This window comes from Oncorhynchus mykiss, chromosome 12 (genome assembly GCF_013265735.2).
Source record: "Oncorhynchus mykiss isolate Arlee chromosome 12, USDA_OmykA_1.1, whole genome shotgun sequence".
Lineage (NCBI taxonomy): Eukaryota > Metazoa > Chordata > Actinopteri > Salmoniformes > Salmonidae > Oncorhynchus > Oncorhynchus mykiss.
In genome coordinates, this window is record NC_048576.1 from 3,216,542 (window position 1) to 3,229,104 (window position 12,563).

General features: G+C 45.3%; 1 protein-coding gene and 1 long non-coding RNA gene across 3 annotated transcripts; both read right to left on the reverse strand.

The window, feature by feature from the left end:
• Nucleotides 1-5,800: 5,800 nt before the first annotated feature.
• Nucleotides 5,801-8,272, reverse strand: LOC110536852. The gene is made up of 2 exons (XR_005034828.1): nt 6,395-8,272; nt 5,801-6,357 (listed from the first exon to the last, which is right to left on the reverse strand). It is a non-coding gene; the product is annotated as an uncharacterized LOC110536852 (long non-coding RNA).
• Nucleotides 8,273-8,421: 149 nt separating this feature from the next.
• tmem267 (transmembrane protein 267) lies at nt 8,422-11,528 on the reverse strand. 2 transcript variants are annotated; one of them, XM_021622526.2, is made up of 4 exons: nt 11,213-11,528; nt 10,427-10,592; nt 9,158-9,601; nt 8,422-8,912 (listed from the first exon to the last, which is right to left on the reverse strand). In XM_021622526.2, exons 3-4 carry the CDS (start codon nt 9,539-9,541, stop codon nt 8,577-8,579), a joined length of 720 nt encoding a protein of 239 aa, XP_021478201.1. In that variant the 5' UTR covers nt 9,542-9,601; nt 10,427-10,592; nt 11,213-11,528; the 3' UTR covers nt 8,422-8,576. The 2 variants fall into 2 exon arrangements, with proteins under 2 accessions (XP_021478201.1, XP_021478200.1); XM_021622525.2 differs by lacking the exon at nt 10,427-10,592 and having other exon boundaries at nt 11,213-11,510.
• Nucleotides 11,529-12,563: the final 1,035 nt, after the last annotated feature.

Consider the following 12,563-nt stretch of genomic DNA (forward strand, 5'->3'; position numbering starts at 1 on the left):
ACAGTACCGGCACCTGTTTCAGTCCATGTCCAGCACTGCTGGGCAGCGTGGGAGGGAGGGGCTAGCGCTGTTGGTTTTATATAGAGAAAGATAGCTCTGGTCCAGGTTGTGGTTTGGTAATGTTCTCAACGTCACCCTGGACCAGAGCCATAGATATTAACACGTCCATTATAGATGTAGTGTATCTCTGCTTTGGTGAACGACAATATAAGCTCTTTGTCTTACTTTATACGTTTGTACTTCTGTGAAATAAAGATGATTATTTTATCACATGCTTGCTCTTTAGTATTCTGTACATTACTATTAGAGGGTTGGACAATTATGGAAACTTTACTATTCTGTACATTACTATTAGAGGGTTGGACAATTATGGGAACTTTACTATTCTGTACATTACTATTAGAGGGTTGGACAATTATGGGAACTTTACTATTCTGTACATTACTATTAGAGGGTTGGACAATTATGGGAACTTAACTATTCTGTACATTACTATTAGAGGGTTGGACAATTATGGGAACTTTACTATTCTGTACATTACTATTAGAGGGTTGGACAATTATGGGAACTTTCCCAAACTTCCCAGGTTTTCCAGAAACCCTGGATGGAGGAGTCCTTGATTTCCTGCTTTTGCCCCCATTTAGAACCACATTACCATAGATAACAAAAATGTATCATATTTGGTATAGATTTGAACAATAGACTTGTTTATATTGCTCTAAGTGGTCCTTCCATCCTGTGGTCAGCCTTACCCAACCCTCCTGATCCCCTAAAGGACAAGTCTCAACCCAGGAAGTTGTTACTTCAAAAGGGTACAATGTGTTGTCGTTCAGACAAATGAATTATGTTATTTTAGTAAAACCCCATAACAAGACGACCCTGCTCTCCTCAAAAAAGCTGTTTTGGGGTTATTCCACTTGGCCCCTGAAACGGACTGTCCTGTCAAAGCCCCATAACCCTCCTCTCCCTGACAGTCCCATAACCCTCCTCTCCCTGACAGTCCCATAACCCTCCTCTCCCTAACAGAGTCCCATAACCCTCCTCTCCCTAACAGAGTCCCATAACCCTTGGGTTAAATGAGGAAGACACATTTCAGTTGAATACATTCAGTTGGACAACTGACGAGGTATCCCCCTTTCCCTTTCCACCTCTCCCCGACAGACTGTCCTGTCAAAGTCCCATAACCCTCCTCTCCCTGACAGTCCCATAACACTCTTCTCTCTGACAGTCCCATAACCCTCTTCTCCCTGACAGTCCCATAACCCTCTTCTCTCTGACAGTCCCATAACCCTCCTCTACCTAACAGTCCCATAACCCTCCTCTCCCTGACAGTCCCATAACCCTCCTCTCCCTGACAGTCCCATAATCCTCCTCTACCTGACAGTCCCATAACCCTCCTCTCCCTGACAGTCCCATAACCCTCCTCTCCCTGACAGTCCCATAACCCTCCTCTCCCTGACAGAACATGACCAATCAATATGAATGCAACAGAACCCGATTACTACCACTGACAAACAGATTCTTCTGAAATGGCTCTCCATTGACCAGGGTTGAGTAGTAACAGAACCCCATTACTACCACTGACACAAACAGATTCTTCTGAAATGGCTCTCCATTGACCAGGGTTGAGTAGTAACAGAACCCCATTATTACCACTGACAAACAGATTCTTCTGAAATGGCTTTCTCTATTTAACTGACCCTCCTTAAGGCTAAGTGCCCTGCTTACAGGAAACAGGAAATGCTGCCCCGGTCGGACAGGAAAGTGCTTACAATGATTCTGTGCTTGCAACTTTTTGGGGAAGGCCCTTTCCTGTTTCAGCATGTTAATGCCACTGTGCACATAACGAGATCCATACAGAAATGGTTTGTCGAGATTTGTGTGGAAGAACTTGACTGACCTGCACATAGCCCTGACCTCAACCCCATTGAACACCTTTGGGATAAATTGGAACGCCGAGTGTGAGCCACAACCCTCCTCTCCCTGACAGAGTCCCATAGCCCTCCTCTCCCTGACAGTCCCATAACCCTCCTCTCCCTGACAGAATCCCATAACCCTCCTCTCCCTGACAGAATCCCATAACCCTCTTCTCCCTGACAGAATCCCATAACCCTCTTCTCCCTTACAGAATCCCATAACCCTCATCTCCCTGACAGTCCCATAACCCTCCTCTCCCTGACAGTCCCATAACCCTCTTCTCCCTGACAGAATCCCATAACCCTCCTCTCCCTGACAGTCCCATAACCCTCCTCTCCCTGACAGAATCCCATAACCCTCTTCTCCCTGACAGAATCCCATAACCCTCTTCTCCCTGACAGAATCCCATAACCCTCTTCTCCCTGACAGAATCCCATAACCCTCTTCTCCCTGAAAGAATCCCATAACCCTCCTCTCCCTGACAGTCCCATAACCCTCCTCTCCCTGACAGTCCCATAACCCTCCTCTCCTTGACAGTCCCATAACCCTCCTCTCCCTAACAGAGTCCCATAACCCTCCTCTCCCTGACAGTCCCATAACCCTCCTCTCCCTGACAGTCCCATAACCCTCATCTCCCTGACAGTCCCATAACCCTCTTCTCCCTGACAGAATCCCATAACCCTCTTCTCCCTGAAAGAATCCCATATCCCTCCTCTCCCTGAAAGAATCCCATATCCCTCCTCTCCCTGAAAGAATCCCATAACCCTCCTCTCCCTGACAGTCCCATAACCCTCCTCTCCCTGACAGTCCCACAACCCTCCTCTCCCTGACAGTCCCATAACCCTCCTCTCCTTGACAGTCCCATAACCCTCCTCTCCCTAACAGAGTCCCATAACCCTCCTCTCCCTGACAGTCCCATAACCCTCCTCTCCCTGACAGTCCCATAACCCTCTTCTCCCTGACAGAATCCCATAACCCTCCTCTCCCTGAAAGAATCCCATAACCCTCCTCTCCCTGAAAGAATCCCATAACCCTCCTCTCCCTGAAAGAATCCCATATCCCTCCTCTCCCTGAAAGAATCCCATATCCCTCCTCTCCCTGAAAGAATCCCATATCCCTCCTCTCCCTGAAAGAATCCCATAACCCTCCTCTCCCTGAAAGAATCCCATAACCCTCCTCTCCCTGAAAGAATCCCATAACCCTCCTCTCCCTGAAAGAATCCCATAACCCTCCTCTCCCTGACAGTCCCATAACCCTCCTCTCCCTGACAGTCCCATAACCCTCCTCTCCCTGAAAGAATCCCATAACCCTCCTCTCCCTGAAAGAGTCCCATAACCCTCCTCTCCCTGAAAGAGTCCCATAACCCTCATCTCCCTGACAGTCCCATAACCCTCCTCTCCCTGAAAGAATCCCATAACCCTCCTCTCCCTGAAAGAATCCCATAACCCTCCTCTCCCTGAAAGAATCCCATAACCCTCCTCTCCCTGAAAGAATCCCATAACCCTCCTCTCCCTGAAAGAGTCCCATAACCCTCCTCTCCCTGAAAGAATCCCATAACCCTCCTCTCCCTGAAAGAATCCCATAACCCTCTTCTCTCTGAAAGAATCCCATAACCCTCCTCTCCCTGACAGTCCCATAACCCTCCTCTCCCTGAAAGAATCCCATAACCCTCCTCTCCCTGAAAGAATCCCATAACGCTCCTCTCCCTGACAGTCCCATAACCCTCCTCTCCCTGAAAGAATCCCATAACCCTCCTCTCCCTGAAAGAATCCCATAACCCTCCTCTCCCTGAAAGAATCCCATAACCCTCCTTTCCCTGAAAGAATCCCATAACCCTCCTCTCCCTGAAAGAGTCACATAACCCTCCTCTCCATAACAAAGTCCCATAACACTTCCCTCTATGCGAGGTTGTTCCACTCTGCCTCTGGCTGTCTTGGCACCAGTCCCTGTCCTGGACAGAGGACACTGTCCTTCCTGTCCGACCGGGGCAGCATTTCCTGTTTCCTGTAAGCAGGGCACTTAGCCTTAAGGAGGGTCAGTGACTGCAGTTAAATAGAGAAGGCCATCTCAGAAGAATCTGTTTGTGTCAGTGGTAGTAATGGGGTTCTGTTACTACCCAACCCTGGTCAATGGAGAGCCATCTCAGAAGAGACAGACTGACACACAGGAACAGTTACAAAGTAAAGGTTCAAAACGTCTATTTGTAAAAATACCTATTCAACTTTTAAATCAACATTCTGTCACTGGTAGACAGACTTCCTGCCTTTTCTGATGAAAATATAATAATAATCAGATGCATTCACATTGATTGGTCATGTTCTGTTGTAATGATAACTGATTGGGCATGTTGTTATGAGGAGGCAGACTCCTGTTGTATCCTGGGAGCTCCTCCGAGGCCTTGCTCCGAGCGGCAGACTGATTCCTACCAACATGTATTATTCCAGTGTATCTCGAGCAACACCCACTCACGCCCATAAACCGCTTCAAAGTCCACACGGACACATTACTTAGCATACCGAGTGGTCCAGGGCACAGATTTATTTAGGAAAAAGAACAACTTTGAATCCATCCAGTCTTTACAACACAAGGTACCAATATCAAAATAAGATATACACTATATATATACAGAAAAGTATGTGGACACCCCTTTAAATTAGTGGATTTGGCTATATCAGCCACAACCCGTTCATAACTGTATTAAAATAATTAATATTTGAGCACACAGCCATGCAATCTCCGTAGACAAACATTGCCAGTAGAGCAGTCATAGGATGCCACCTGTCCAACAAGTCAGTTTGTCAAATTTCTGCCCTGCTAGAGCTGTCCTGGTCAACTGTAAGTGCTGTATTGTGAAGTGGAAACGTCTAGGAGCAACAACGGCTCAGCTGTGAAGTGGTAGGCCACACAAGCTCACAGAACGGGATCGCCGAGTGCTGAAGCATCGTCTGTCCTCGGTTGCAACACTCACTACAGAGTTCCAAACTGCCTCTGGAAGCAACGTCATGTTAAGAACTGTTTGTCTGAAGCTTCATGAAATGGGTTTCCGTGGCCGAGCAGCCGCACACAAGCCTAAGATCACCATGCGCAATGCCAAGCGTTGGCTGGAGTGGTTTAAAGTTTGCCGACTTTGGAGCAGTGGAAACACGTCACCATCTGGCAGTCCAACGGACGAATCTGGGTTTGGCGGATGCCAGGAGAGCGCTACCTGCCCCTACACAGCTGTAAAGTTTGGTGGAGGAGGAATAATGTTCTGGGGATGTTTTTCATGGTTCAGGCCTCTTAGTTCCAGTGAAGGGAAATCTTAACGCTACAGCATACAATGACATTCTAGATGATTCTGTGCTTCCAACTTTGTGGCAACAGTTTGGGGAAGACCATTTCCTGTTCCAGCTTGACAATGCCCCCGTGCCCAAAGAGAAGTTCATACAGAAATGGTTTGTCGAGAGCGGTGAGGAAGAACTTGACTGGCCTGCACAGAACCCTGATCTCAACCCCATCAAACACCTTTCAGATGAATTGGAACGCCGACTCTGAGCCAGGCCTAATCGCCCAACATCAGTGTCCGACCTCACTAATACTCTTGTGGCTGAATGGAAGCAAGTCCCCACATCAATGTTCCAACATCTAGTGGAAAAACTTCCCATGAGAGGCTGTTATAGCAGCAAAGAGGGGACCAACTCCATATTAATGCCCATGATTTTGGAACGAGATGTTGGACGAGCAGGTGTCCACATACTGTTGGTCAGTGTAGTGTACTTAACATTTAAAATTCTAATTCAATAAATAGTATAGAAACAAATCAAATGCTGAAATAAATACATGTGAATGATGAAACATATTTCATTCAGTACACACTGTGAATAAAGACAGCGGCAATAATTATCTTGATGCATAATGATAATGGGCATGACATATGGTTAAACATCAGTGTATAATAAGTTGACTCATCGATGCCCTCTGCAGGCCAGGTGGTCAAACTGCAGCACACAGCCACAGTATATTCATAGTGCACAATTTAGCGAAACATTTTGCAAAGGAACAAGTTTTGCAACAAAAAAAAAACAAGTGTTTATTTTTAAACAAGTTCAGGTTAAATCCAGGGCCTGTTTTAAACCTGTCCTACTCCGTTCAGTACCTAGTGAATATACCCACAGCTGTTCACCCTCTCATCAGAACACCGACTAATACAACTCAAATATTATGATCACAAAGTAGGAACATATTAAAGGAATGTTTAAACAGCATTTCTCCAAATGTCATCTTCCCTCGATTATATAGATAAAAACATATCTTAACACAGAAAGCCTCGGTCTTTCCTAAAAACATATGTTAAAACATGACATCGCCTAATGAGTACTACATCATCACTTAATATCAGGCAGCAACTGGAGGCTCCACCAATAAGAAACACTTATAATGTACTGCTCTGTTCCCTGGGACCTTCAGCTTCATAATGTACTGCTCTGTTCCCTAGAACCTTCAGCTTCATAATGTACTGCTCTGTTCCCTAGGACCTTCAGCTTCATAATGTACTGCTCTGTTCCCTAGGACCTTCAGCTTCATAATGTACTGCTCTGTTCCCTAGGACCTTCAGCTTCATAATGTACTGCTCTGTTCCCTAGGACCTTCAGCTTCATAATGTACTGCTCTGTTCCCTAGGACCTTCAGCTTCATAATGTACTGCTCTGTTCCCTAGGACCTTCAGCTTCATAATGTACTGCTCTGTTCCCTGGGACCTTTCAGCTTCATAATGTACTGCTCTGTTCCCTAGAACCTTCAGCTTCATAATGTACTGCTCTGTTCCCTAGGACCTTCAGCTTCATAATGTACTGCTCTGTTCCCTGGGACCTTCAGCTTCATAATGTACTGCTCTGTTCCCTAGAACCTTCAGCTTCATAATGTACTGCTCTGTTCCCTAGAACCTTCAGCTTCATAATGTACTGCTCTGTTCCCTAGAACCTTCAGCTTCATAATGTACTGCTCTGTTCCCTGGGACCTTCAGCTTCATAATGTACTGCTCTGTTCCCTAGAACCTTCAGCTTCATAATGTACTGCTCTGTTCCCTGGGACCTTCAGCTTCATAATGTACTGCTCTGTTCCCTAGAACCTTCAGCTTCATAATGTACTGCTCTGTTCCCTAGGACCTTCAGCTTCATAATGTACTGCTCTGTTCCCTAGAACCTTCAGCTTCATAATGTACTGCTCTGTTCCCTGGGACCTTCAGCTTCATAATGTACTGCTCTGTTCCCTGGGACCTTCAGCTTCATAATGTACTGCTCTGTTCCCTAGAACCTTCAGCTTCATAATGTACTGCTCTGTTCCCTAGAACCTTCAGCTTCATAATGTACTGCTCTGTTCCCTGGGACCTTCAGCTTCATAATGTACTGCTCTGTTCCCTAGAACCTTCAGCTTCATAATGTACTGCTCTGTTCCCTAGGACCTTCAGCTTCATAATGTACTGCTCTGTTCCCTAGCACCTTCAGCTTCATAATGTACTGCTCTGTTCCCTAGAACCTTCAGCTTCATAATGTACTGCTCTGTTCCCTAGCACCTTCAGCTTCATAATGTACTGCTCTGTTCCCTGGGACCTTCAGCTTCATAATGTACTGCTCTGTTCCCTGGGACCTTCAGCTTCATAATGTACTGCTCTGTTCCCTAGAACCTTCAGCTTCATAATGTACTGCTCTGTTCCCTAGAACCTTCAGCTTCATAATGTACTGCTCTGTTCCCTGGGACCTTCAGCTTCATAATGTACTGCTCTGTTCCCTAGAACCTTCAGCTTCATAATGTACTGCTCTGTTCCCTAGAACCTTCAGCTTCATAATGTACTGCTGTGCTCCCTAGGACCTTCCATTCCATCCAAGTGGACACTTCAGGAGAAGAGTAGAGAATTAGAATGTCGCCTTTCCCTTTGACCCCGTCAGTAAAATACCCTCGTACAACCATGCGACTCCTCCTTACATTCTGCTTAGCTACACTGACAGCACAGCAGTAATCAGTCTGGTAATTACAAGGCTATAAAATACCTCACAGCTCGACATCAAGCACTTCCACGCACTACTGCACTGACAGTCACACAGGACACAGCCTCCCAGCCTGAGAATGACGGACTAGAGGAGGGAGGGAGGGAGGGAGGAGGCAGTTTAGTGGGGAGGTGGTGGAGGAAGAAGACGTGATCACTCCCGTGGTGTGAAGAAAATAGACGAGAGGCTGAGGCATTGTGGGGTTTACCGGTGTACCAAATGGCACCTTATTCCCTTCATAGTGCACTACTATTGACCAGAGCCCTATTCCCTATATAGTGCACTTCTACAGACCAGAGCCCTATTCCCTATATAGTGCACTACTTTAGACCAGAGTCCTATTCCCTATATAGTACACTACTTTAGACCAGATCCCTATAGAACCCTATATAGTGCACTATATGGGGAATAGGGCTCTGGTCTAAAGTAGTGCACTATATAGGGAATAGGGCTCTGGTCTAAAGTAGTGCACTATATAAGGAATAGGGTTCTGGTCAATAGTAGTGCAGTACATAAGGAATAGGGTTCTGGTCAATAGTAGTGCACTACATAAGGAATAGGGTTCTGGTCAATAGTAGTGCACTACATATGGAATAGGGTGCTATTAGGGAGGCGTAGTGTTGGCCCTTCCTTCAATCAGATGTCAATGGCGATGCCGTGCTTGGTGGAGATCACGTCTCGAGTTCCTGTCAGGTACATGAGCACAGAGCACAGGTGTGGCAGGGTGGCTGTGATGCTCACATACAGCCAATAGGAGATGGGGGCCGTGTTGCCGAACGGACACACCCACAGGCCATGGCGGACCCCGTCTCGGATGTGGTGTGAGGCAAGGGAGATAAACAGCAGCCAGGGCAGAGAACACCACGAGTCCTTTAGCCTGCCCAGCCACAGCACCAGCCTCAGAGAGAAGCAGAGGACAGGGATTAGAGAGGAGCAGTGGAGGGGGGGGCGGTGGGGCAGGCTGGTGGCTGCCTGGAGGAGGAAACAGGCAGAAAACATAGGTTATTGTTTATGTTTCTATTCTACATTCCTTCATGAACACTGTGGGCCAGATTCCCAGACACAGATTAGGCCTAGTACTGAACTAAGGTTGTTCCAATGGAGATCTTCATTGAGCATGCTTATTAGTCCTAATCTTTTGTCTGTGAAAATGTAGCACACTAATCTATAACTGACGCTAAAAACCAAAGGGAGAACTTTACAGAAATCTTTCTTACTTTGAGCGACAGAGAGCCAGCCATATAGAAGTGATCCAGGTCTATAACAGAGGCCAGTATCCCTGCTAAGATAACTTCATAGAAGTCACTCTTCTTCTTGAGGCCAATGACGATAGCCCAGGACCAGAGGCCTATCAGACAATGGACGGTGTTGTCTAGCACTGCCCGCAGCCACAGGTGCTGTTGGAGTAGGGTCAGCTGCATGACGTGGTCAGCCAGCACACAGAAGGCCCCCAGCGCAGTGCTGGCCAGTAGGGAGGCAGAGGAGAAGGTCTGGAGCAATGCCTGGGCTTTCTCCGTCTCCACGGCCAGGCTCAGGGGCATGGAGCCACCCGTACCCCCAGCAGAGGAGGATGAGTCCAGCTTGGAGTGATACCCTCGCATGGCGCTTCTGGAGGGAGGAGGTCCACTTCCATAGGAGGTCAGCAACACCTAGATGGCAAACTAGAAGACAGTATACTGTAAACATAAATTACACATGATGGACCTAGCTCTAGTCCAGGGTAACATCATTGATAAGGCATGATGGAACTAGCTCTAGTCCAGGGTAACATCATTGATAAGGCATGATGGAACTAGCTCTAGTCCAGGGTAACATCATTGATAAGGCATGATGGAACTAGCTCTAGTCCAGGGTAACATCATTGATAAGGCATGATGGAATTAGCTCTAGTCCAAGGTAACATCATTGATAAGGCATGATGGAACTAGCTCTAGTCCAGGGTAACATCATTGATAAGGCATGATGGAACTAGCTCTAGTCCAGGGTAACATCATTGATAAGGCATGATGGAACTAGCTCTGGTCCAGGGTGTTTATGTGACGCTAGCTGATGCTGTGCCTTGAAGAAGGCTCAACATCAGAAACCTGCTAGTAATTGTCCTGGACCAGAGCTAGAATCGAACCTACACTGATCTAGACATAACTGATAACTGCTCCTTTAAGAAGTCACTGTGAATCATGATCTCTAAATAAATGTCTATCCTTCTGGAACTGAGGATATATGTAGGTCAGGCCAGGCTCACAGTAACCTGGGTTCTATTCATCAGTGCACACCGTAGCAAAACGTTTAGAAACAGAAAAAAAACTGACATTTACATTTTTTGGGGGGACAAGTTCAGTCCCTTCTGTTTCAGTCTTCTTCCATTTGGTGCCTTGTGAATATGACCCTGAATTAGCCTGACTATATACTAGAATAGGTTTTACAATGTGCATAAGTCATTTCTTCAATTCATCTACCATTGTACATCCAAAAGAAAAGTCACTGACATCAATAAAAGGCTTGATCTTTCCACAGAGATGCCTGAATGATGAGCGAGTTCCCAGGGAAGGCTCCTTATTGGTCTCCTTGTGTAACAAGATGTTTGGTGGAAGAATACAGATAACTGCCGGTGGGAATTTCTTCTTGCTTTGTGATGTTTTGTAGTAAACACATCTGTTTGATGTACAAAATGCAAGCATAGGCAGAATTCAACTCGTGCATCTGGTTAAAGCTAGCGAACCAGCCGTGAAAATAGTTGCTTGTCTGTATAGATGGGCAGAAGACTGGGGACTAAGACATCTGCATTGCTTGCTGTTTGGGGGTTTTAGGCTCGGTTTCTGTACAGCACGTAACATCGGCTGATATTAAAATGTCTTTATAAACACATTTGATTGATTGATTTGTGACTAAGAAATAACTACGTTAGGTAAAAATACTTAATTGTGTTTAAAAAAAATATCAAAAAGTTGATATCACGACGTTAACCAGCTGGATAACAAACGAACTATTGGATCAGTTTAGACTGTGCAACATCACATGAAAAACAAAAAACATTTTTTAGATGGAATCATCTTGAAATACAAAAGTAGATTCATTTAGCTAGCTAGGTCATTTATTAGCTATGTAATGCTAGCTAATAACAGCTAGCTAAGGAATCCCGCACCTATCTGCGAAACCTTATAGACTACAGACAGGTGTTTGAGTAGCAAGATTTAGCAAATGTGATAAGGCCAAAGTTATTAAAAATGAAATAACGCCGTTGATCAAAACGACAACAATACTTTGTCACTTACCCCATTGTAGCTAAATTCGTTTATCAACTGTAAGCTAGCGACGGTCTGTCCGCACAGTTTCTACCGCCTTAACCCAGAGGCGCAGCAATACGGGACTTCCGGGTACGACTGAGAAACAGATCATACGGACCAGGTCGGCGTTTGGGGTTTCAGAAGTCAATGAGAGAATTTAAAACTTCTTCCGTAGTTGTTAATTTTCTCGAAATCTAACAACACAACCTGGATTCGAGTTAATGTATGAAGTAGTTGAACATGTTATTACCACGAACGTCGTGAAGGTGACAAAATATTACGTTTACATTTATGTCAAAAGTAACTTTATATCTAGAGACTGACGTTTATTTTTGACGGACTGCACATGCGCAGTTCTGCACGATAAGACCCGATGACGTGTATCTATCTACCCGGGAGTTTAGCGAGCGAACGTCGCCATGACACGTGATCGGGGATTTCTATTGAAGAAGCAGTTTCAGCCTATCTTCATAGAGTACTGTCTTTGGTCTGTTTGTGTGTGTCTGTGTATTGTAGAGAGAAAAAACACTCTCCAGTTCCGCTTCCCTTAGAAGACATAATTGGTGGAAAGAGCTGTCAGTAATTTCTGCGGAAGAATGAATGTCCAATCATGGATGAGATTGGTCCAACCATAATAATTCGTTTATCCTTTGTTTGGCACACTGTAAACATATTCTTAAAAGAACATTTCTATTCAAATTAAATCTAAATGAATTGGTCAAATACACGTATTTGCGGGTGTGGCAAAATGCTTGTGTTCCTAGCTCCAACAATGCAGTAATATCTAACAATACAGAACAATACACAAAAATCTAAAAAGTAAAATAATGGAATTAAGAAATATATAAATATTAGAACGAGCAGTGTAAGTGTCCGGATTATATATACACGGAACAAAAATATAACTGTAAAATGCACTACACAACACAACACTAAACAATACATCTATCCGGCCATGTCACAGAAATCTGCTCCTTTTATTCTCTGTCCCCAACACAGTAGACGACCAGTTCTGTTAGCCTTTAGCCGTCCCCTCATCCTACTCCTCCTCTGTTCCTCGGGTGATGTGGAGGTTATCCCAGGCCCCAGGCGCTCTCATTTGGGAACTTCTGTAACTGTAAAAGCCTTGGCTTCATGCATGTTAACATCAGAATCCTCCTCCCTAAGTTTGTTTTACTCAATGCTTTAGCACACTCTGCCAACCCTGATGTCTTAGCTGTGTCTGAATCCTGGTTTAGGAAAACCACCAAAAACCCTGACATTTCCATCTCTAACTCTGACATTTTCTGTCAAGATAGAACTGCCAAATGGAGAGGAGTTGCAATCTACTGCAGAGATA